This window comes from Diospyros lotus, chromosome 7, assembly GCF_014633365.1.
Source record: "Diospyros lotus cultivar Yz01 chromosome 7, ASM1463336v1, whole genome shotgun sequence".
NCBI lineage: Eukaryota > Viridiplantae > Streptophyta > Magnoliopsida > Ericales > Ebenaceae > Diospyros > Diospyros lotus.
The window spans coordinates 9,866,877-9,893,860 of NC_068344.1; the positions used below are offsets into that span (position 1 = coordinate 9,866,877).

At 37.5% G+C, this 26,984-nt stretch overlaps 1 protein-coding gene across 5 annotated transcripts; it reads left to right on the forward strand.

The window, feature by feature from the left end:
- Window positions 1-1,310: 1,310 nt before the first annotated feature.
- Window positions 1,311-26,984, forward strand: LOC127806668 (lipid phosphate phosphatase 2-like). Of its 5 annotated transcripts, none has more exons than XM_052344088.1 (10): window positions 1,311-1,549; window positions 2,404-2,461; window positions 15,476-15,572; window positions 17,299-17,523; window positions 17,639-17,726; window positions 17,825-17,934; window positions 18,043-18,136; window positions 24,297-24,485; window positions 24,591-24,674; window positions 26,408-26,984. In XM_052344088.1, the coding sequence occupies exons 4-10, from the start codon at window positions 17,308-17,310 to the stop codon at window positions 26,614-26,616; spliced, it is 990 nt and encodes a 329-aa protein (XP_052200048.1). In that variant the 5' UTR covers window positions 1,311-1,549; window positions 2,404-2,461; window positions 15,476-15,572; window positions 17,299-17,307; the 3' UTR covers window positions 26,617-26,984. The 5 variants fall into 5 exon arrangements, 4 of the variants coding, with proteins under 4 accessions (XP_052200048.1, XP_052200047.1, XP_052200050.1 ...); XR_008024465.1 differs by lacking the exon at window positions 15,476-15,572 and having other exon boundaries at window positions 1,312-1,549; window positions 26,408-26,717; window positions 26,855-26,984; XM_052344087.1 differs by lacking the exon at window positions 15,476-15,572 and having other exon boundaries at window positions 1,312-1,549.

The window sequence follows — 26,984 nt, forward strand, 5'->3', positions numbered from 1 at the left end:
ACCCATCTCAACCCTTTTCGTGTTTTTTAAGAAAAGAAAAACCCTTTTTCCTATTTTTTTGGATAAAATTTTCTATTATTTATAAAATTTCGATAATATGAGAAATTTCAAAAGTTGATGGTATTTCAAATTCTATGTATTTTATAATTTTATTAATTTTTAAGGCTTATGTAAAGGCCTTATTACCAATATTTCATCTTTTAACAAGTGATTTTATATTTTTAAAAAACTATTTTCTAAATCTAAAAATGATGTCTGTTTTAAATTAGAAATTGATAATAAAAGACATAAGTATTTGTAAAATGATAATAATTAAATAGTAAATAATTTGAAAATTAGATATAATTATAAAAATTAACATTAATATATTTAAATTATATTAAAATATAACATATAATCATTCAACCAAGGGTTAAAGGTTTCTTCAATACGAATTTTTCACTTAATTTATGTTGCTAAAAGTCTGTTAAAAATCTTAAATATTTGAGTAAAAAACTCAATCATCTTTAAAGTGACAACACTTTATGAATTTTTAATTTTTTAAAAAATCAAAAACTTATGAATAAACAACTTCTGATATCTTCATACAATCTCTTATAAACTTTTCATAAACTTAGGGTGTGTTCTTTTTACTTTTTAATTTTCAATTTTGAGTTTTAAATTTATTTTCAGTTTTCTATTTTGATACTCTGTTTTTAAAAAATTAAAAACACGTTCTCTTTGTCATTTTAAAAAATTATTTTTCAAAATAGAAAATTAGAAAACGTGTTCTCTTTGAAATTTTGAAAATATTTTTTAATGATATTTTATTCAATAAATTTGATTATTAATTAAATTATAAATATTTAATGTTAATATATTATTAAAATATATATATACATTTTAAAGTTAATAAATTTTATAATATTTTTTCCATTACAATAATAAAATATGAATAAATAAATATGTTTTAAGTTTTGACTTTGTTTTGGATAAAAATACTCAAAATAATTTTTTGTTGTTTTGAGTTTTCTTTATAATTTTTTTTAAAAAATATATTTTTAAAAATAATAAAGAGAACGTATTTTTATTATTTTAAAAAATTAAAAATTAAAAATAATTTAAAAATGCTAAAGAGAACTCAACTTTATTTTCTTAAAACATCAACAAACTTAAACCTAACTTTAATCTTAAATCAGATAAAACCAGCCATTAAGCGAATGGATAGGAAAAGAAAGGCAATGGTACTGACATTATTATTAAATTAAAAAGAAAGAGTTTTGGGGCTTTCCATTTCCAAACTCATTTAAATTCGATATCCGTTAGCTTTCTGTCACCATCTCTGGAATTTGTAGACTAAAAGGCCGTGCAATGAGCCAATTTCTTCTTCCTCTACTCTGCCTTTGTCCTTTGTCTTTTTCCCCATCAAGTTACTCTCTTTCTCTCCCTCCTCTTTCTTTCTTGTCTTGAGTATTTCTTTCAAGCTTCCGATTTTTAGCAGATTCTCTTCTCTCGCGTTCTGCCTAAAGTTTTGTGGACGGTCTCCTCTCATTCCTGCAGGTTCTTGCAGGTGGGTGTTTCTGGAACGCATTTCGTGGCAATTTTTTCTGGGGCCTTTACAATCTGGTCTGACAAAACTGACAGTCTGTTTTTTTTTTTTTTAAAATTTTTGATGATTGTTTCATAATTGTTTTTTAGCTGGAAGAGATGAAGGGCAAACGGTTAGTTAAACCGCGTGTTTTCCTGTGATTTTCAAGAAATCAAAAACCCATTCCCAGTTGCCGAAAATGAATTGTTTTTTTAGATGATCAGGAGGAATCTTGTTGGATTAACAGTACTGGGTTGAGTTTTTTTATTCGATCGCTTTTAGTTTCCTATTTCACGTTCATTTTCTCGGGAACATGAAGGGTTGAGAATTCCTCATTGTTGGTACTGCCGTACTTCCAGTTTTCAATACCCACCTGCGAAAAGTTATTTGTATACTGTGTACTGCGGTTAGGGTTCCTTACCTGTAGCTTAGTCCTAAAGCGATCATACTCTCTTGTTGTTTATACTTGCAATTATGGTCATCTTATGACCATGTGTTCGAGGCCCATCTTGTTCTCATGTTCTTGTCTTTTATGGTTCGGTTTGTCTAGAACAGAATAGTCAAATTAAACTCGTTGATCTTATTTCCTGATCTTGTCTAATTCCATAAATTTAGAACGAGTTCCTACTCTCTTTTTCTTTTGTTATCTTCCCCCTCCCTGTTAAATGGTAATTAGCTTTTCCTTAAATCACTGCAAAGAAGAACTTATATTCTGCGTATTTCAGAAACACACATATTGCATTTTTAGCTACTTTGGTTGTTCTTGTTGCTGTTCTAGGAAATTGGATCTATCTTGACATTGTATTGATATGGTTGTTGTGACTGTGAACTTACAGGCAATGCAGGAGTGAACTTCAGTGACAGGCAGTTTATCAGGATTTCATAATTTGGAAGGTCTGATTCTATTTTCCTATGTATGGTTATCAAGAATTTGAAAATATATTCACTGCTAACATAACAAATACTTCCTACATGTTCTTGTAACTTGTCTTGCTAGCATATTCAATCTCTAGCACTTGAAACAGAAGCTTTTAGAGCACACTAATTGTACCAATGCTGTTTCTTAATGCACACTTTTTATCTTTGAACAAGCTGTTTCTTTTTAGAGATTGGCTACTAGAAAATCCTAATATCCATGAAATACCATTTTGGATGCACATGCAAGACAATTGCTCACATTTATATGGAAGTACAAAAAAGATAGACCTTTCTTTCAGTAGATTTGAAGAAAGAGCTCAATTAAATTGCAACCTTATGTTCACATGACCAATTCAAGTTGTAATTCAACTAATCTTTAGAGTTTGGTTGAGAAATAAATAGATGTTTGAAATGAGTTTAATGTGTATTTCAAAGTGGTTCAATTCAAGGTACAAGCATACAAGTTTATTACGTACAAGTTGTGGCTTTGGTGGCATGTTAGATCACTTCCATGTAAACTAGCCAATCTCCATAGTTTATTTCTAAAAGGATCGAGTCTTCATATGAATTTGCATTCTCTCCCCTTGTGGATTGAGTTCTCTATGATATATCTTCAAGTGAGGTGACACATCATACGTGAATATCCTTAATCTCACCCTTGGGAAATTAAGTCCTCCATTTGTCACTCTGGTAATTGAGTTTTTCATGATATTTCACCAAGTGTTAGCTTTGTGAGGTGACAGAGTTGCACCTTGATATTCTATTTGGTGATTATCTAGCTCTCCCCCGTCCTAGATCCAATAATACATGTATGCGTGACTCCTACTGTGATTCTTTTCAACTCACTGTTGATCCATTCACAGAAGTGAATAAAGTTTGGACCAAAATGATAATAAAATGCAACACAAAGTTTTGACTTGAGATACTTTCAACACCTTGGCAATGGTTTGTTGCTCCTAAACTATACTAATTCTAACAACATTAAATAAGACTTAAAAATCATGTCTTTGTGTCTTTCATTGATTCTTTCAAATTCCAATACATCTGAGGTGAAAAGGGAGTGAAGTTACCATCTGAACCAACCCAATAGACGGGATTTGAACCTATTCTAATGGATTTGTTTGAATGGATTGAGATTTAGAGAGCTGATTTTTTGATCAGTTTTCTTTGAATGCCAAATTCCAATCTACATATTGCAGTTATTTCTTAATTTTTTGGACTGAAATCACGTATTTGTCTTATATTTTGTCTAATTGTGAATTCTATTTGTTTTCTCCCTCTTTTTTTAGGGAGGGAGGAAAATGAAGACCATAATGAGAAAGTGAATTCACTAACAAGTTACCTAGGGAGAGCTTGAAGATCTAATATGTGTTCATTGTTCAAGGATAGTGTTAACTTCTATTTTAGAAATGGAAGACCTTTATCCTTAGTCTGTCTATCAAGGCAGTTTTCATCAACCGCAGGAGGCCACTCCATCATAGGTGTCCAGTGACCTTTGTGGGTTTTCTCCCGTTATTTGGTTTTTCATTTATCTTGCACATTCATTCTCTATTTGTTTAATTGCTTTATATATTATCTAGATGTGATATTGGTTATTAGTTAGTGTTAGAATCTTTCTTGATAGCTTGCTAATCCACAATGTTAAAAACTTCCAGATATGTTGGTCATTGATCAACAACTATTAAAAGGAACTATTAGCAGAAATTCCATTGCTTTTACACTACTTGTTAGGGAAAAATCTAGGATTTCTGTATCAGTTGTTGGGATTTATATAGATATAAAATCAAAGAAAAATTGCACTTACAGAAAAGAGGAGGAACATAAATATTTTAATGTGGTTCGCTTTCTCAATAAATCTACTTCCATGATCCCTAAATTGGATAATTCACTAATTACCATACTTACAACTTTTGAATGGAAAAATTGAAAGCCCTCTGTTAACTCAAACCACCTTAATAACCTAGTTACATCCTCTTTAAATATCCTTGGGTATTGTGATAGGCCAAGACGTTTGCAACATGTTCCTGTTAGAAATGCAAGGGACATGTAATGTGCTGTCAAAGAGTTAGTCTAGGTTGTTGGCCCACATTCACATCATGCAGTTATTAGCTATTTATTTTCCATATGTTAAACAATAAATAGTTGTTTCCTTATTTGTAGCAATCGTGATCTTAAGTTTAGGAGAAGTGGTTAAACTTTATGTATTTAAATTCTATCAGATTCAATAAGACGGGCAGTGAATATTTTCATCCAAATTTTGTGGTTTATTCTCACCATAAGAGAATTCTATCTACTCACAATTGTAATCAAGCTTTAACCGGGACCTATTATTGGTATTAGAGCCGTGACTACAATGACATCCAACAAAGAAAGAATCGAAAATTTAGAGATTGGGCCAGGGGGACTCCAAGATGGAATGAGTAGAATGGAAAGCGACGTAGCTGAAAGATTGTGCCATATAGAAGAAACCATCAGCAAGCTGTCTGCGGTGTTGCTTACCAATAAAACAGGATCCAGCAGTGCCGGTGACCACAACGGCCAATCCAGTAGTAACAAGGAAGAGAATAGAGAAGGTATGGAAGGAGGCAGACCAATGATCTCCTCCAAGATAGCTAAGCTTGAGTTTCCAAGGTATTCGAGTGATGACCCAACATAATGGTTCAATCGTGTTAACCAATTTTTCGAATATCAAGGCACCATAGAAGCACAACAAGTATCATTGGCTTCATTCCACCTTGAAGGAGAAGCTAATCAATGGTGGCAATGGCTACGCCGAACTTACAATGAAGAAGAGAAAGTGGTGACATGGGCTGATTTTGAGGAAGAGCTGTGGGTGCGATTCGGACCTACTAAGTGCGAAGACTTTGATGAAGTTTTATCGCGGATAAAACAGGTTGGCTCACTATGGGATAACCAAAAGGAATTTGAAAAACTAGGAAATCGTGTGCAAGGATGGACACAGAAAGCATTGGTGGGGACTTTCATGGGAGGGCTCAAACCAGAAATATTTGAGAGCAACTGAATGTTTAAGCCAAAGTCTCTAAAGGAGGTAATCGGCCTTGCTTGCATGCGGGATGAGTAGGTAACTTGCCAACGAAAGATCACATGGCCACCACCATTCAATCAAGCACTGTTAGAGCTACCAACTCCAATAAAAACAAAACTGACATCTCCAATGAAATGCCTGTCTTGGGAAGAAATGCAAAAAAAGGTGAGCTCAAGGCCTTAGTTTTAACTGTGATGAAAAGTTTACTACAGGACATAAATGCAGCGATCCACACCTTCTATTGCTAGAAGGGGACACCTTGAAGGAAGAGGTAGATGGGTGAAATAGAGGAAGCACCAACTGCGTTTCAACCTGAACCCAAAATTTCCTTACATGCCTTAACAGGGTGGTGGACAACCTCTAAAACCATGAGTGTCGCCGAGAATTGGACAATACGAAGTCGTGGTGCTCATTGACAGTGGCTCTACCCACAACTTCATCACTGAGAAGATAACTAACTTGTTACAAGTGCCAGTTATTCCCATCGAGCTTTTCAATGTGAGAGTAGCCAACGGAAGTCCATTAAAATGCCAAGGGAGATTTAAGCATGTGCAAATCCTACTTCAGGGTATTCCTTTTTCCCTTACACTCTACTCTTTACCATTAACTGGTTTGGACTTGGTACTAGGTGTGTAATGGCTAGAACAACTTGGGACTGTGGTGTGTAATTGGAAGGAGATGACTATGGAGTCCCAATGGCAGAATCAAGCTCAAAGGCTACAAGGGATCAATAAACAGCCCATTCAAGCTGCATCCTTGAAAGCGGTTTCAAAGGAACTCAAGCAAGAGAGTTCCATGTTTGCTATTTGCGTACAACCTTGGGGAAAAATAGCAACAGCTGCCATCCAGATATGCAGTGGCTATTGGAATAGTTTGTTGATATTTTCCAAGAGCCAAAACAATTACCTCCAACAAGGGAAGTAGATCACCGCATTCTTCTCAAAGAAGGAATCGAGCCCATCAATGTGAGACTCTACAGTTATGCCTATTTTCAAAATGCTGAAATTGAAAAACAAATTCATGACATGCTAAAATTGGGGATTATAAGATCAAGCACCAGCCCCTTTTCATCTTTTGTTTTATTGGTTAAAAAGAAAGATGGTGCATGGTGCTTTTGTACTGATTATAGAGCCCTTAATGTTGTGACCTTCAAAGACCAATTTCCCATCCCTACGGTTGAAGATATGTTAGATGAACTTCATGGTGTAACTTACTTTAAAAAACTTGACCTAAAAGCCGGTTACCATTAGGTACGAATGCATCGAAGAGATGTTCCTAAAACTGCATTTCGTACTCATAATGGCCATTATGAATATTTAGTTATGCCTTTCGGTCTTTGTAATGCCCCAACTACATTTCAAGCCATTATGAATTCCATTTTTCGCCCGTACCTATAGCCCCAATTGGACCATGCATCTTGAACATGTTAAAATAGCTTTTGAAATATTGAGGCATCACCAATTCTTCATTAAAATCAGTAAATGTGCATTTGGGCTACAAGAGTTAGAATACTTGGGCCATATTATTACTTCCTAGGGAGTAAAAGTGGATCAAGGAAAAGTCAAGGCAATGCTAAATTGGCCTAGACCTACTAATGTTTCAGAATTGCGTGGATTTTTAGGTCTCGCAAGTTACTACAAGAAGTTTGTCCGCAATTATGGCCTCTTGGCTCGACCACTCACCAATTTGTTGAAGAAAGGCCAATTTGGATGGCTAGAAGAAGCCGAGCATGCTTTCAAAGCTCTTAAACAGGCGATGACTTCCACCCCAACTCTTGTTATGTCAAACTTTAATGAACCTTTTGTGATTGAATCAGATGCTCCAGGTGAAGGGATAGGTGCGGTTCTCACTCAACAAGGCAAACCAATTGCATTTATGAGTCGAGCTTTGGGAGTGTCTAAACAGTTGTGGTCCACATATGCCAAAGAAATGCTAGCCATTGTCCAAGCTATACGGACTTGGGTCCGTATTGGGACGAAATTTTTTTATTCAAACAGACCAACGCAACCTCAAGTATTTATTGGAGTAGCACATTGCAACACCAGAACAACAAAAATGGGTGGCTAAGTTGTTTGGTTATGACTATGAAATTCGTTATAAACCAGGCCACGAGAATTCTGCAGTTGATGCACTATCAAGAGTGGTAGGCAGCCCAAGTCTTGATGCTTTGTTTGCTCCACAAGTTGAACTATAGGAAGAAATAAAAAAGGCAGCGGTTGGGCATTCTTATATGGAAAGAATTGGCAAGATGGCAACAGAAAATTCAGGGGCTCCATATTCTTGGCACAATGGGCTGATTCTCTACAAAAAACAGAGTGGTCGTCCCTCCAAATTCCCACATCATTCCTCAACTCTTACAGGAGTTTCATGATTCTCACCTTGGTGGACATTTTGGAGTGTTGCGAACATACAAGAGATTAGTACAACAATTCTATTGGCCTTCCATACACCGGGTAGTACAAGAATATGTTTCTTCTTGTGATGTTTGTCAAAGAGCCAAGGCTGAAACTCTTTCTCCAGCTAAACACTTGCAACCATTACCAATTCCTTGTCAGGTATGGGATGACATCACCATAGACTTCATTGAAGGCCTTCCAACCTCTAACGGCAAAAACACCATTCTTGTGGTGGTAGATCACCTCAACAAGTCAGCTCATTTTTTGCCATTGGCTTATCCTTTCACCACAAAAACAGTGGTTGAACAGTTTGTAGAAGGCGTGGTGAAACTATTAGGTATGCCAAGAACAATTATTAGTGATCGAGACCCTGTGTTCATTAGTAATTTTTGGCGTGAGTTCTTGAAGCTATTAGGAACTCAATTGAAAATGAGCTCTGCCTATCACCCACAAACCGATGGACAATCGAAGGTAGTTAATAGATGTGTTGAGCAGTACCTCAGATGTTTTGTCCACCAACAGCCTCGCAAATGGAGCTCACTTCTTCCATGGGCTGAGTTTTGGTACAATACGGCATATCACGCCTCTAAAGGAATGACATCTTTTCAAGCCCTATATGGTCGTTTACCACCAACCATTCCAGATTACCAACTAGGCGCTTCTCCAGTGAATGAAGTGGACCAAAGCCTAGCATCACAAGATGCATTACTGCGACAACTTAAGGCCAACCTGAATGCAGCGAATAATCGAATGAAACAAGCAGCAGATGCTAAGCGAAGGGACATTGAATTTCAAAAAGGAGACATGGTTTTCCTTAAATTACATCCATATCGGCAACAATCAATTTTTAAAAGGGCATATCAGAAATTAGCAAACCGGTTTTATGGACCCTTTCAAGTTGAAAAAAGGGTTGGCAAGGTGGCCTACAAACTCAAGCTTCCAGAAGATTCCCAAATTCATTCCGTTTTCCATGTTTCATTGCTCGGGAAAAAAGTGGGAGCGACACAGAATGCCAATGTTGAATTATTGCCAATTACTGTTGACGAAGAAATTATTGTCGAACCTGAAGCTATTTTGGATACTCGTTGGGTGAAAAAGGGGTCTCCCTTTGTCGAAGAAAGCTTGGTTAAATGGAAATGCCTCCTGAAACGGATGCCACCTGGGAGAATGCTCAAGACTTGCGAGATAGGTTCATTAGTATGGACCTTGGGGACAAGGTCCCAATAAAAGAAGGGGGTATTGATTAGCCAAGACGTTCACAATGTGTTCTTGTTAGAAATCCAAGGTACATGTAATGTGCTGTCAAAGATAGTCTAGGTTGTTGGCCCACATTCACATCATGCAATTATTAGCTATTTATTTTCCATATGTTAAACAATAAGTAGTTGTTTCCTTATTTGTAGAAATCGTGATGTTAAGTTTAGAAGTGGTTACACTTTATGTATTTAAATTCTATCAGATTCAATAAGAAGGGTAGTGAATATTTTCATCCACATTTTGTGGTTTATTGTCACCCTAAGAGAATTCTATCTACTTACAATTGTAATCAAGCTTTGACTGGGATCTATTATATTGAAGCATATTACACTATTACCTTATATTAAGAGGTCTATTTATAGATAACTCTTTGTGTTTCTTATCCTACGTGATGTGAGAATTTGGGTTTCTTGAATAACCCATTCCTATTTGATGTTGAATTAGAGTTATCTAACAATTCATTTCTTGACTCAAATTCTAAATACGTCCAATCTCACTAAGCACTTTGATGATTCAACATACATAAAAACATCCATAATGGTGGGCAAATATGCCACAAACGATACACAGGGGGAATTATAATTTCTTGAACCACTAGGGGGTGAATGAATTTAATCCTATATGAATACAACAATGATCTAAAAGGCTCCTAATATGAGCAATCACTTTAAGTATTACAACTTCCAGAGAGTTTGATGAAGAGCAAACACAAAATGGAAAATGATATGAGAAGGAAAAAAAAAAAGAAGAAACTGGGAGGAAAGGCAGAGAGGAAGAATACCCAAGAATGAAGAATCCAATTTTTGTATTTGATAATCAATAACCCAAATTCAAATGATGCTTGCACTCGTGAGGCATCTAAACTCACAATCTTATTGGACTAAGAATTGAAATTAGAAAAGGAAACAAAATTTCAAGTAACTAAAATTCCTAATACTTTGTGGGTCTTTGGGGGGGGGGGGGGGGGGTCCTAAAACTCTCCTTGTGGAGGTATTATGCGGTGGTGAAGAGCAGAACATAAACTCATGTTGGAATAAATTAGGAATGTCATATTAGTCTTACCGTAGGTGAAGTTACATCTGGGAAAGTGGACAAACAACTTTTTCTTTCTTGTAGATCATATTGTGTGCAATGCCTTTTAGATAAGATAGATAAGTAAGAAGAATGTTTCAATTGCTAACAAATTATGAATCTAAATAGCTAAAATTGTAAAGTAATTAAAATCTTTGTCATTCTCTTTGACAAAGTAAAACTCTACTTTAGAAAATTAAAATAGTGCTATAACTCAAATAGTCTAGGATTGAAACAATGCATAAATTGGCATCACATCAAAGGTTTAAAGAAATACCAATCATCTTCCTTCGTCTAGTTAAAAAAGGAGTCTTTGGGGCTCTAGTGGTAAAATACATCTACTATCTTGAAAACAAGTTTTTTGACCTTTCCCCTCATTTTTTTAGTTGGAATCTACTGATCCCAAAGTTGATGAAACATTGACAAGAAGAAGAGAGATTTTGAGAGAAAGAAATAAGAGAAGAAGAATCTAGGAGGAAAGGAATAGAGGATGAATACCTAAGAAAAAAGACTGCAATGTTTTTGTTAAATTGTTAACCATCATCCCATCTAAAAGTTTAAGCTGGTTGATAGAGTTAACTTTATCTTTTATATTATTATCTTTGTTAGCTTTATAGTGTTTTACATGCTTAGGCTTGTACATAGTTATTAGCATATTTGCTTTCCTAAGTTGTACCTTGTAGAGTAGTACATATACCTAACACATGAATAAAATAATACACTTTTTTGTCTCTTTTTTAAACATAGTATCAGAGCCGTAAAAACCCTAAACCTAGCCTAGTCCTTAACTAGTCATTGTTGCCGGTGACCAGATCCTAGCCCTTAGTCAACCACCTCCACGCCATTGTCACGACTATCCTTCGCCCGTTGTCCATTTCTCCCTAGTCAGTTGCATCTCTCTAGTGTGCCTCTCTCCCTTTCTCTTCTATCATCATTTTTCTCCAACTATGGTCACATCTCTCTGGTGTGCCTCTTTCTCACTCCACTAGTCGTGACCAATTTTGAGACACCCATTTGATGAGACTACGACGACAATGCTTCTCCAGATGGTGCCATTCTTCAGTCTCCCTTTGGTTCTATCCATGCTCCAATTCATCACGATATGCATTCCACTCAGAATTCTCATCCCATTTGTACTTTTTGTGAGGTGTCATCGTTTGTCCTAGTTTATTCTGCTTTTGTCTTTGCCTTTTCTTTTGTTTCTGTTGAATCAGAGAACTTAGAGAAAGAGAAACCCTAGTTGGAGGGAATGAAATTCCCCCATCAAACATATAGATTGTACACCTATATATACAAATACTAAATAGGTTAGGACATAAGCCATGATATAAGCTAAATCTCACACTCCCCCTCAAGATGGAACATATATATATCATATGTGTCAAGTTTGTTACAAATGTAGTTTATCCGAGGGCGCGTGGGCACGTTGCTGTAGAAGAAGGTTGTGAGGAAAGAGGTGGCAATGGCGGCGATGACGAGATCGATGATGCAGCGGTGATGCGAGATTTGTGCGATGCATAAGATTTGGAGAAGAGGTCGCGAGATCTGAGAGCTATGCTGGAAGGAGAAATAGGCGTGAGATCTGAGGTCATGTTGACGATGGCGATGCTCCGACGCTGAAGAGAGGCCGTTGACTGACCAAGGAGATGACGCGGACAAAGAAGGCGCAGCCCGGCGATGGAAAGAACGGGTTGACAGTGGCGTCGAAGGGACATATCAAAGACAAGGGGTCGCAAGCAGATGACGAGATCTGAAACCAGATCTAAGATATTGGCGTTGGAGCAAGATTTGGGCCAGCCAGGAAGAAGATGGCCAGATCTGAGGGATTGACTGCAGGATCTGAGAAATGATGGCTTGATTTGAAGGATTGACGGTCGGATCCGAGGGATTAATTGGGTTGGATTAGATCCGGATTGAGATTTGGGTGAGATGGACCAAGATTTGGGCAACAAGCTTGGCTGCTGCTTCAATGACTGACCAAGAGTAGGATGGGTCGCGAGTGATGGCGACGAAAGACAGATGGCCGGCGAGGATGAGCTGGTCGACAAGGATCAGAGATGCAGCAAGGTGACAATGGCAGATGGCAGAGCAAAGTCGACGATGGCCGTGGCAGTTGGTGATAGTCGCGCAAGAACCAGAGGCGTTCGATGGTGACTGTAAAGCGAAACAAGGGCCACGATGGTGGCTAACAGCAATGGCGTCGACAACGACGATGACTGGGGGCTGCAAATCTGGAGGCGTTGTCGACGGACAATGTGGCCAGTAGTAGTGGCGTTAGTCGGTGAAGTGGTCGTGGGGCGAGCACGCGACAGCGAACGACAGATTTGAAAGCTGCGGGTTGAAGGTGACAGTGCTCGACGGCTACAGTTGTTGATGGTAACGACGACTTTAGCTACAACAACTGGAGAATGAATGCAACAGTCAAAGATTGGCAATAGACTGAAGAAGGAAGAAGTAGCTGGCGGCAAGGCGTAGGGTCGCAGAAGATGAACGGACTCACTGGCGCGGAATAGATCTGAGAAGCCAACAGTGAGATTTGGCGACGATGGTTGGCGGTAGTGATGACGACAACAAGATCTAGGAGGTTGATGGAAAGATTTGGGAGCCGTGAGCTGGCAATGGCGTAGGCCGTGACAGTCAAGCGACGACGGAGGTTGCTAGCCGTGGGTTGGGTGAGTGGCAGGTGTGGTTGATGGTGGCTGGCGGCGACCAGTTGCAGCGTCATGGCAGAGGTGGCATTGAGGCAGCGAGGAGGCCACGACTACAACTAGGGTTTGGATGGTGGCTCTAATATCATGTTGAATCAGAGAACTTAGAGAGAGAAACCCTAGTTGGAGGAAATAAAATTCCCCCTTCAAACATATAGATTGTATACCTATATATACAAATACTAAATAGGTCATGACATAAGCTAAATCTCACATTTTCTATTCCTAAGATTGGTGCAAAGGCTCTCCTCACCTTGGGTGTTGCACTACTATGGAGGAGGGGATGCATGCCTTGCTCGCTAACGCAACATGGGAGCTTGTTCCTCTCCCTTCAAGAGAGTCTACTATTGGTTGTCGGTGGATGTTTACTATTAGGTTAGTCAAGTGGCACTATTGATTGTCTGAAAACCTGATTAATTACAGAGGGCTATACTCAGATTCTTAGCCTCAATTATGGTGATATATACTCCCCGCAGCCAAGATTGCTTATGTCATTGTCTTTCTTGCTATAACTATTCAATAGTGGCCTCTTTTTTAGCTAGATATCGAGAATGCTTTTCTTTATGGTGACTTTAGGAGGAGGTTTATATGGAGTAACCACACTCAAGTTTCTTGCTTCGTGTGAGTCTAGATTGGTATGTCACCTACGAAAATCCTTATATGGTCTGAAGCAATCTTCCCAGTGTTGGTTTGGTCACCTTAGTTTTGTCATTCAGTCCTTTGGTATGACTAGAAGTGAAGTTTATCATTATGTGTTTTATTGCCATTTTAGTGGTAAAGCTATACTGTTGGTGGTGTATGTGGATGATATCTGTGAGATTTATCTTTATGTCATGGCTTATGTCATGATCCATTTAGTATTAGTATATATAGGTGTACAATCTATTGTTTGAGTGAGGAATTTATTTCTTTCAATTAGGGTTTCTCTCTCTCATGTTCTCTTATTCAATATAGTAACAGAGCCATCATCTAAACCATAGTTGCAGCTACGACCTCCTTGCTGCCTCAACGTTGCCTTTGCCACGTCGTTACCAGTCTCTTCCACTAGCTTCGATGTGCGTTCAATGCACCTCTGGCCTTCTTTCCAACAGTGGCCGCTTCCTCCCCAGCTTGCGATCGCTGTCTACCTTGCGTGCAATCACCGTCACTGCCATCCGCGGCCACCGTTGTTTCTCCCTTCCCCGGTCACCATTGCCATCGCCGATTGCGGCCACTTCTCAAATCTGGGAGAGATCTTGTGTTGCCATTATTCTGTCGTTGTTGTCGCCATCGCTATCTCTTGCGGCCGTTTCTCAGATCTTGCTCGTGTGGCTGTTCGGTTCTTAGATCTGGAACATCTCGTGGTTGTTTCCATCTACTATCACCAAGACCTAGCTGCCATTGCTCCGATCTGTGCCTAGCTCACCCAGATCCAACTGCTCTAGCCTAGATCTGCACCGTTGTCGGATCTGCTCCATCGCCGATCTGTCGCTGTTACCATCTATGTCTGTTGCATCACCTTAGATCTTGTCTCGACGGTTGCGTGCATCTCCAACGTCCCTCTTCCATAGCTCATCTCCGGTGTCCGACGTTTGTCATCAGTTGGCGCTGACACATTAATTTTTGTTCATCATTGCTACTGCTTGCCGGTGTCATAGATCCGTCTTCCTAAACCGGCTGTTGTCATTTGGGTTTTAGATCTATTATTTCAGATTTGGTTTGGTGCCGCCCTAATGCCGGCTACCGCCTTCTTAAATTGGTTGTTGTAGCCTAGATCTACGAGCTGCCACTGCCGTCGTCGTTTAGATCTGGCCGTCAATCCCTCAAATTCGATCATATCCAACTGTCAATCATTCGGATCCGGCCATCATTTCTCAGATCCGATCGTCAATCCCTTAGATCTAGCCATCTTTTTCCTAGCCGGCCTAGATCTCGCTCCAACGTCGATATCTCAGATCTAGTTTCAGATCTCATCATCTGCTCGCGACCTCTCGCCGTCAATCTATCCCTCCAACTCCACTGTTGGCCCATTCTTTCTGTGGTCGGGCCACCTCCTCTCTGTTGGCGTCATCTCCTTAGTCGATCGATGGCCTCTCTTTAGCGTCGAAGCATTGCCATCATCGACGCGACCTCAGATATCGCGCTTGTTTCTCCTTCCAGCATGACTCTCAGATTGATGCTCTCTCAGATCTTGTGGCCTCTTCCCCGGATCTTATGCATCGCACAGATCTCGCATCGTCATTGGATTATCGATCTGCCATTGTCGCCGCCTCCTTCCTCGCAACCGTCTTCTACAACAACACCCCCACACATCCTCGGATAAACTACATTTGTAACAAGCTCGACACATATGATATATATGTTCTAACTTGAGGGGAGTGTGAGATTTATCTTTATGTCATGGCTTATGTCATGATCTATTTAGTATTAGTATATATAGGTGTACAATCTATTGTTTGAGTGAGAAATTTATTTTCTCCAAATAGGGTTTCTCTCTCTCAAGTTTTTTGATTCAACAATATCTTTATTATAGGTGATGATGAGGTTGGTATTGGGTAATTGAAGACTCATTTGCACTTGCATTTTCAAACCAAGGATTGGGCAAGTTAAAGTATTTTCTTGGCATTAAGGTAGCTCAATCTTTACATGTTGTGTACATCTCTCAATGAAAGTATGCCTCAGATATTTTGGATAAGACTAGCATGTTTGATTCTCGACTTATGAATACTTTTATCTATCCTAATATTAATCTTGTACCAGGACATGAGAAGCCATTGGAGGATCTTGGGCAATATAGGCAACTCGTTGGGAAGCTTAATTACCTTTCAATTACAGGACCCGACATCTCTTTTGATGTTAGTGTGATGCATTAGTTCTTCGACATCTTGTGATAGCCACTGGCATTTAGTGCGTGCATATCTTGAGGTACATTAAGAGTGCTCCTGGTGTAGAGGCTTGTTATTTAAAAACAAATGACACTAACAGGTTGTAGGGTATATAGATGTAGATTGGGTTGTTGTCCCACGGATAGGCACTCTACCTTGAGCTATTGTGTCTTGGTTGGAGGTAATTTAGTGTCTTGGAAAGTAAGAAGCAAAATGTTGTGGCTGGATCTAGTGTAGAAGCAGAGTATTGGGCCATAGATTTAGCCACATGTGAGTTGGTTTGGCTCAAGCAACTTCTTAAAGAGTTCATATTTGGAAATTTAGAGCTTATGTAACTTATTTATGATAATTAGGCAGCCCTTCATATTGTCTCTAATCCAGTCTTTCATAAGCAAACTAAACATATAGAGATAGACTATCACTTTGTGAAACAAAAGTTGATTTATGGAGAAATTAGTACCTCATTTGTTGGTCTCATGACCAGCTGGCTGATCTTCTTACAAAGGCATTTCGAGGTCCACTGCTTGACTACATTTGTACCAAGCTAGGCACATATTATTTATATGCTCACATGAGGGGGAGTGTTAGCTTTATGGTGTTGTACATGCTTAGGCTTGTACATAGTTATTAGCTTATTAGCTTTCTTATGTTGTACATTATAGAGTAGTATATATACCTCACACATGAATAAAATAATGCACTTTTTTGTCTCTTTTTTTTTTTTTAAACAATCTTTACTCAACAAATGTATTTAATAATCAATAATCCAAATTTGAATAATTTTTACACTAGTGAGGTACTTATAGATTGTCATGATCATACCAAACTATAAAACCAAATTAAAGAAGTCAAATCAAAACATAAGAATTCCTTTTCCTTACTAAACTAACTAATAGTTCTTGTCTATTATGCATCTTGCATCAAGTAGCTACATTATTGGTTGACTAAATTTTCTTTGAGATCTTCAATTTCATCGGTTGCTTTTTTAGTTACGCCATGATTTTATTTTTTTGATCTTCAGTCCTTCTATGGCATTTTCATTAATTGGCATTTGACTTCTATTTAGCAATCTTCCTTTCTTCTGCTGATACTAGGCTTCTATTACTTGCAAGTTTATTGGGAAATAAAGTCATTGGATAGCCATTTTTGGGCTACAGCCATTAACATGTTTATCAAAACATTTCTCCCTTCTTTTCATTCTTCACTAGATGGATATAATGCATGATATTTTTGGACCTTATACTATGAAGTTCCACTTGCACTCCTGGGATTATACTCCACAAATGTTATAGCTGTTTTTTACCTTTCATTTGTATACTCTTTGCAACTAGCAGACTGAATAAAATAACCTGCCGTTGGTAAACATTTAAGGAGAAAGGGCAGGTCATTATATCTATTATCTTCCCCCTTCCCCCTTTCTTCAAGTGGCTTATGTGCCATTCTACAAACTAACATTTTGTTTTGCTTATAGTTGGTGAAAATGCCAGATAATCAATTAGGTGTCTACACCATTAGATCCCATGGAGCTCACTTGGCAAGGATACATGTGCGTGATTGGCTGATTCTTCTGTTGCTTGTGGTGATTGAAGTAATTTTGAATGTTATAGAACCATTTCATCGTTTTGTTGGAGAGGGTATGTTGACTGACCTAAAGTACCCACTTAAAGACAATACTGTCCCACTTTGGGCTGTCCCGGTATGTGTACCTTAACGGGCTCTATTCATGGAAATTTTTTATCCATCAAATGGTGCATGATATGTTCTATTACAAACTGTTATAATCATTTTATGTTCTTCATTTCCTATTATAGGTGATCGCTGTAGTGTTGCCTTTTACAGTCATTCTTGTCTACTACTTTGTTCGGAAGGATGTTTATGATTTTCATCATGCAATATTGGGTATAAATACTCCCATTAAATATTTCAATACGCTGGCTTAGCTGTTTGTGTGGTTGCAACCCAACTGATGTCTATTTCCATTTTATATGAATGCCCAGGTCTTCTATTTTCTGTATTTATAACTGGAGTCATAACAGATGCAGTCAAAGATGCTGTTGGCCGTCCTCGTCCTGACTTCTTCTGGCGCTGCTTCCCTGATGGCAAAGGGGTGAGACCTCATCAACTCCTTTAGTATCTTGTCATGTGCTTTTACTCAAGTTTTATGTGAAAAAGGACTTTTAGGTGAGATAATACTGCATGTGTGTGCCATGGTTAGGTGTTTGAGAATGTCACCAGGAATGTTATGTGTACTGGCCAGAAAAGTGTCATCAAGGAAGGACATAAAAGTTTCCCAAGTGGGCATACCTCTTGTAAGCTGCAAACGTACATTTGACAGTTTTTGATTATTTTACATATGGTCTTGTTGATTTTGTGATAGCTTTGATTTCTGAAAATATCTTATAGATATAAAGGAGTTACTTGGTTATGAACATGCCCCTACAAACAAAAGATATATGGTTTTCTTAATAGTCATTTGCCTTCCTGTTTAAGTGAAGCCAAAACCATTCTATAGAAGTCATGGACACATATTTTCTGCTATCTCTCTGTCAGTTCTTTTCCTTCATTACTGTTACTGATGGAATTTTAGTTGACAAAACTAGAATATGATTGGACTCATGAGTTATTGCTGGAAATATGTTAGAACCTAGGATTTTAGGTTATTTATAACTAAAATAGAATATATGAAATGACATGTAAGCAAATTGTCATGAAATGATATCATGACAGTTTGATGGCCAAGAATGCCTAAGCATGACCACTTTTGAAATCTTGAATTTTCATCACCGAGGAAAAGGAGATTGGGGAAGATGTGGCCAGCTAACTCATTACTTGAAGGGGATCCTTCTTGTTCTTTTTTTTTTTAATGTCTTAGAGAGGACATTCCTCTTTGTTTATTCTCTTTTGTGTAGTTTCTAAATGATTTATTTTGCTTATAGATAGCTTCTGCGTTTTCTTTTATCTTTTCTACTTGTTAAGAACAAATTGAAGATCTCTATGCCACTTGTTGGATTTTAGGATACACATGAAATCAAAGAAAAACTATTCACTAAGAAGAGCAAAAAGGAATGCGATTGTTTGACGAGGTTTGGTCTCTAGATGGACCTAGGTCCAAAATTCTTGAAAGGGATAACCCACTAATTACCAATGACAAATATTTTGATTAAATAAAATTGTAAAACCCTATAGACTTGACATTGTTCCAAAAACAACTTGGCTCTCCAACCTCTTAGATGATTGAAGTGTGGTATGGTATATCATTTCCTCATACAAAGAGGTCTATTTATGGGTGATATCTCCCCTTGCTTTTTTTCTTAAAAAACCAATCCTTAGTTAATTTGGGGTTTGAGGAGTTATCCAACACTATTTGTTTATTTTGTTATGTTGCCTCTTTTGAGGTGGTATCAAATTAAAAAGAAAGACTTGAAATTAAAAAGATTGTTAGGATTAGATCAAACAAATTCCATCCATAGAAAAAAAAAAAGAAAGAGAGAGTGTGGTTTGATCTTTCACTAAAAAAAAAAAAAAAAAAAAAAAAGAATTCAAAGTTTAATGTGGTTTGATCTCTCGATAAACCTACATCCATGGTCCCAAAAGAGATAATCCACTAAGCACCATGGATATAACTCTTGGACAGACAAAATTGTAAACCTTCTCTCCCACTATCCCATTAACTCAGTGTTATAACTCTCGGGTAGAACTCACCCTCAAAAGCTAGCTATAAAGGGGAGGGTGTTCAAGAGATTATAAACCCCACACCAGAAGCTTGAACTTCCAATGTGGGACAAGTCCCATACCTTGCAATAGACCATAACATACCACCATGTTCCGCAGCTCGGCGCCCACGACGGAAGGCTGTGTACTAGTCTCTGCTAGTCTCGGGCGAACACTGCAATGCCGACGTCACCTCCGTCGCCGCTCGCTTGCATTGAGAGCCATGGGGCTGGCTCTGATACCAGAGTGATGGAGCAGAGGTGAGTAGCTGGTCTATGCTACAAATGTGGGACAAGTCCTATACCTTGCAATGGACCATAACACTTAGTTACATCTTCTATCAAATAACTTTGGCTTTTGAAGTGTGTTACACAAAAATTTATGCTAAGAGGCCTATTTATAGGCAACAACACCTTAGGTTTTTCTATTCTTACCTAAAATTGGTTTCCCTTTCCTATTTGGATTTGGTTTCTTGAAAAACCTTTTCCTATCTGATATGGGATTTGAGGACTTATCCAACAAGCATGCTTCTTGGAAAGCTAAAATGGTTTAGAGTTCTTATTAAATTAAATTGAAAGTTTTATAGGATAGGAATAAGGACACCATGTTGTAAGATGCATAATTGTGGCAATAAAAAGCCATGAAAAATTGAGCACACAAGTGAAGATCTTGAGACAAATGAGTGGTTCTATGAAAGAATTGCACTCTTGAGGAGGTAATTGTTTCCAACTAAACATATTATGATAGAAAACCCTAGTTGACTTGCTTGCATTGATGACACTTGCTAATAAGAAAGAGTTATGATCCAAGTTGAGAGTGATAAGAGGTCAAGATGAAGCCTTAAGAAGTATGAGTTGACTTGGTTAGAGAGGATTTAAATGCCTTGGGTTAATTGAGCATTTGGTAGAGTTGATTGAGAAAATTAACCTATATAATAATTAGGATTAAGGCTTCTAAATTTTCTCTATAGCAACCAACTTAATATATTGGGTGTAAGCATATGATTTAGCAACTTGAATAATGAGAAACTGAGAGTTGGTTACTAGGACCTTTTGGGAGTCATGGTAGGCTAAATAGTCATTGGAACTTATAGGGATGCAAGAGGTCTAACAATCTAGAGAGAGAGAGAGAGGAAGCTCTCAGCTGAAGTATGGAGGAAGTAGTAATTTTAAATAGAGCAGTCCACCTTATATGGTGCACTTGTATGACTCTTGGGGGCAAGCTAGGACTTTGGGGTTAAACTTACCAGGAAGACAAATGACTCGTCCTCCTTGCATTGAAAAAGTGAAAGTATGAGAAAGTGTCAATTGAGCCATCATCCTTAGAGTGTGGTTAAATGGTATCTATAGATGTTGTAGGTCGTAGACAAGCACTATGTACTAGGTAGAGATATCCCTCTGGGGACTAATTATAGGCATTGAATAGTCATGAAACCATCATATGTAAAAGAGAATTTGGGCAAACACTAACCTCAGAGTTGTTAAATAATCCCCCCTTATCCCACCCTTGTAGATTCCATTTGGTGGCTATTAATGGGTACAAATCCTCGTGAAGAGTTGTCTTGTCCCATTTGTTGTATGCCCATGACAAGTCAAAGCAAAGGTCTCTTGAGCTAGGAGGAATGAACACCTTGATTGATCCTTAAACCTTTGACTCCTATCCAAAAGTCCTCCCTTGGGGTTTTGCAAAGGCATCCCTATACGTACCACAAACAAGTTATGGTGGAACATCCTAGAAAGATAAAGTTATTAGCATAGGAATGGTGAAAAATTTTCTTGATGAAGGAAGGATGTCATGCAAGTTGAGTGGAAGAAATGGGGAAGTTTGTAGCAAAAGAGGTAGAGAGAGGAAAAAAAAAAAAAAAAAAAGAAAAAGCAAAATAATAGGAAGACAGAAAGACACAACTATGAGACACATGGATGAAGTAGAGGAAGTTTATAGTAGAAGAGGTAGATAAAAACCAAAGAAACTTGGTAAGACATCCTTAAACATGACAAAAAACATAATACCTTGATTGTTACTGTTTTTGAAGAAAGGGTGTCATGCTTTGCTTTATGACACTAGATCTCAAGATAAGCTAATGAAGAGCCTAAACGTGGAGCTTATCCTATGGTGAATTACTTTGAGCTAAATGGAGGCTTGCTTGGGAATGGAAATCAAGCTCAAACAAGGTTACTAGCTAAGCTAGGAAAAAGTCATTTTTGACCTAGAGGACGGCATTGTGTCCATTTCCTTTATTCAACAATTATTCTTACATTTCAATATGATCTCAAAAGGTGACATGTAGCCAAGCTTTGTTAGTTTATGCCATATTGGAGATTGTCATGTCTTTGATAGGGGAGAGGTACCCATAGCATACAGGTGTCCCAACCCCCTCTCTCTTTGATTGGTGAAGTGCCAATTGAAGAAGGATAGGTTTATTGATATGAGCTCGAACTTTAGCTTCAATCCACAACTTTTTTGGGATGTCAAGAGAGAACTACCTACCTTTCTCAATCTATGCACATAGTAAGGAGAATGTCTAGCAAAACTTTTTAAGTGGTAGATTGCTTTTTGTCTCCTACATGCAAAGGTGAGGCCTTCGACTATGTGGAAAGTATGAGAATGGTTCACGCTCAAAGTTACTCAATAGATGGTTGTGTATTTGAGCTAGAGTAGGTTGTGCTCAAACAAAGCCAACCTACCTCAGTATGAGAGCTGCATTTTTCTAAACGAGGGTAGCTTGAGGATTTTCTTGCTGTAGGTACTTTCCAAAAGGGAGGGCATTGCATGCATTCTATCCGTTGAGAGTAAAAATACTAATATAAAAGATAAGTTAACCCTCTTATCATCTAACTTAAGCTTTTGGATGAAATGGTGGTTAATAATTCAACATGGTATTGGAGCAAGCAAGGTCTTGAGTTCAAATCTCACTACTAACCCAATGTTTAATTAGTTGCACATGTTTGGGTCAATTATGCAATGAAACCTGGCCACATGTGAGGGGATGTGTTGAAAGTAACAATAAATAGTATAAAAGACAAGTTAACGCTCTATTGTTTGGTTTAAGCTTTTAGATGAGATGGTTGTTAACAATTCAACACTCTATATAGAGCATGGACCACTTTGTTGCATGGAAGATTGACACATGCTAATGTAATAGGACGCAAAAGAACACTAAACACATAATAAGTTATGTGATTTATATAAAAAACCTTGGAAATATCAGTTCTATGTTAGTTTTTCCATCCTCATCCATAAGGCATTGAGAATATATTTATTTAGTCAAACTTTGAATCAGTTATTGTCGAATGTTTGTCTTCCATTTATAGAGGTTAGATGCAAAAAACAGAGTTTCTTTTCATGTAATCAAAATTTAATAAAGAACACACCTTAAAAAGGGGGATTACAGAGACTGGAGGTCTAATTATTTTGGTACTTTATAATTCTAGTTATATTAGAATTTTATTTGTACAGGAACTTTAGAGGATTGGGATTCTTTAATTTATTTGAAATGTATGTTAGTTTTATGAAGACTTTTAATAGATTGTGGTATAGTTTAAGTGGTATTTGGTTAGATAGGACTGATTTTGGAATAGTTCTAGTTGTTTTATCTAGCCTATTAATATATTTTGTTAGTATAATCTGAAAGTATCATTTTGAAGGATGAATGATACGTTTTTGTTTGGTAGAGCTGAGCTCTTTCTCCTCCTCCTCCTTTCTTCTCCCTTACCTACCAATTCTGCTGTTTTGCTTCACTATGGATCCTTTTGCATTTTCTCTTCTCCCTAGTCTTACTTTCCTTCCACATTTTTTCTTTTCTCCTTGTTGCTTGCTTCTTCTCTCTGTTTTCCTGATGGTTTGCAGGTTCATTCTTTTCTTTCCTCCTCTTCTTTTCCTTTCCCTCTTTTTGGTTTTGCATCAGGGGTGAAACCCTATTAAGTTCGCAATATACTTCCTGTATTTTTAGGCATGTATAATTCAGTAAAAAAACTAACAAAAGAAGATAAATAAAAGTTGGATTATTCAAGCTTCCAATGGAAAGAGAAATCATAATGATTCTCTTAGGTTATGTTTGAAACTAAAATTTTTCCTTAAAAAGGAGAACAACAAAACAAAACAACTTATCAAGCCTCCATCCTACTAGGTGGGGTTGGCTATATGAATTCTAACTCGTCAATGATTTTTTATCTATGGCCATGTCTTTTGTGATGCCCTTATAACTTGTATCACCTAAAAGTTTTCCACTAAGTTTTTCTTGGTCTTTCTGTACTTAAAAGGTTACTGCCTTCCATCCACTTTTCTCATAGGAGTTTCTATTGGTCTTCTTCTCACATAACCAAACCATTTTAATTGTCTCACATATCTTATCTTTAATAGGAGCCACATTGGACCTCGTTAAGAATAATCTCATTTCTAATTCTATCGGTTCTTGTATGGTTGCATATCAATCATAATATCCTCATTTCCATTACACTCATATTTGCATGTGTTGGTGCATTTTTCAGCAGAAAGGAGAATGGAAAGAAAATCAGATTACTTGTCTATTCATTTTTACACGTACATAAGAATAATTGTTTTCTATCCATTTTCTTTTCCTTTCATATACCCTAGTTCCAAACATAGCATAAAAGACTACAAATGTGAGACTAGCCGATTGAAAGCCCTACATTCACTCACCCAAAATGTTCCACAGATGAACTTGCCAAATCTTCCCATTTACAGCTCATCCTTGGGAAGAAAAGCACCTTGTTAATGGAATTTTTGTTGTATGTGTAGGGTCTTTTGCTGGTTTGGGTTTCCTGTCATGGTATTTGTCAGGGAAAATGCGAGCATTTGACCATAGGGGACATGTTGCAAATCTTTGTATAGTTGTTCTGCCATTGCTCTTTGCAGCTCTGGTGGGAGTTTCACGAGTGGATGACTATTGGCATCATTGGCAAGATGTATTTGCTGGAGGTCTACTAGGTCTGTGGTTGATAAATCTTCTGTTTGCTACCTTATTTTTTACATTGTTTATACTTATTGCTTTTCTATTTTTCTTCATGTTGTGTCTTGAACTTCTTTGTGCAGGATTAACTGTTGCTTCATTTTGCTACTTGCAGTTCTTTCCACCCCCATATGACGTGGATGGTATTTTCTTATCTTTCCATACTGGTCAGTTATTTGGCACTGCACCATCACTTGACCACAATAGGCCTGTAATACAACTTTTGGAATTTTACATCAAAATGCATTAAATGTAAATTCCACACATTGAGGCATCATAGGAAAACAATATGTTTGCATCTTTTTTGATCTATCCGTATAAATATACAGCTGAATTAGAAATTTTCTACACCTGTTCTTTCACAGCCATGGGTAGAGATGATTGGAAAGTTAGAACTCATGTGGCGATCTCACCTAAAATTCATGTAGCAACCCCACCTAGTCAAGCTTCCAATCATATATATATATATATAGATACTAACCTTATCTATATCTGTATATGTATATATATATATGTAGGTTGTCTAGACTCTAGTCAAGCTTCCAACTTGTATCATTTGTATCAGGGCTCTAATTTGCTATCAATCATCCAAATTAAAGGTTAAGATGAAATTGGCTTTAAGTAAATAAAACAACCTCGTTGTTATATAGTGTAATCAGATTGTCTTCCCTTTCCAAGTTTCTTTGCACCAGTTGTCCTTTGTTGATTTTTCTTAATTTTTGTATTTGTCTCTTTAATCATGAATTGGTTTAGTCCTTATACTCAACCACTATTGGTTATCTTGTTGCATATGTTGTTAAGTTAATCTCTGACTATTATGCCTCTATGGAAGGGCAGTGCAAAAAATTTACCTATCTTTAGTATCTTAAAATTTCCTTTCTATTTTAAGTTTAATTTTTGTTTGTATATGTGTTTCTTGTTGTGAATTACTGTGGAATTTGAGAATGTAATCTTTGACTTTTTCTCTCTCTGCGTTTCCTTTTTACTAATTTGATAATCTTTCTTCTTTGGGTGTGACATCATTACTTCAGAGAACAGATGGATCAATTTCCATAGCTAAAAATCTTCTCTTTTGACAACACTTTTCCACGTTTCTCCTAGTTAGCTTATGACTAGGAGAGTCTTGAACTCAGTGCTGTAATTCATTCTGAAGCATGCTAGTTTATTATAAATAAAGTACCCAATATTCTGCTCACCAGGGACCCCTTTCTGTTCTCCCTTCAGAACTAAATTTCTTTTGTTAGAGCTACTGCTACTTCACTGTTTCTGCCATTGGCTGTTTTTTCCCTTAATTTTCTGCAATAATGTTTTGTCAAATATTCCATAGTATCAGCATAGTGTCACATAATAATCCTTGGACTATGATTCCATGGGCTTTCAGTTATGTTTTTCTCTGTGATGCGTCTATGCATGTACTCAGAATCACCTTAACTGGGACCACTTTTAAACTGGAAAAACTGCCTTACATTTGTAGTATCAATTTTGTACTAGTTGAACCATACAAATTAAAGGAAGATACATGAAAGGTGAGGAAAACATTCTCTCTCTCTCTCTCTTCCGTATCTTCCTGATGATATAGCAGGAAACAAAACAGACCCTCAGAGTGTCATACTTGATAACCGAAATATCAAATGTTTGTAATAAAATTCAGATCATAATGTCATAGTTTGTCCATTCTTTTGACTGCATAGATTTCTCACATGCCTGAGATTTTCCACCATTGCATTTCTGGTGCAGATATTTCATAATTAATCATCTTTTGACTTGGCTAAAAACCAGTTTCTGTCTGCATGTATGACCATTGTCCTGCAATTGCGATTGCCCTCTATTTAAGTTGCATGCCCATCTGGCAGTCTTTCAATTGATGTCTTAGGTTTTTCCGTCTTCATCTTGGATACAGGTTGGGGTCCGCGTGCTTATTTTCAAATGTTAGCAGAGTCTGGAAATGTTAATCAATCCTCATCCAACAGCACCAATTTTCTCATGCTACACCCAACACAACCCGGGAATCTGTATAGCCAATCTCGCGAAGGTGCGACAATTTCAGAAGTCAATTCGAGGGACACCAACATAATGCTAAATGAGATTGAAAGTGGGAGAAGACACTGACTTGAGCTTGTTATTAGTAGAGAACAAAAGGATATAACAGCAGATGTGCATAGTGTGTGAGATCTGTTGAGCAGTCGAGGTGTGTTAATTCCCTTTAGCAGGTATGCACCTCAAACACTCCTAGGTCAATTTCGATGGTTGTACATTTAGCATAGCCTTGGTTGGTCCGTGGAGGACTTTCCAATTTCATATATATGATCATGCTTTTTCGTTTCTTTTGTTCTTTATGATCTTGAAGACCAAATTGGGGTTTTTACCCAGGAATACTGATGTACTGAACCATGCAATAGGCTCTTGTAAAACCTTGTGGTTGTCATGAAACTCAGATGTTGCACGTATATGGATTATTGGCAAGTAAGCTTTGTCCA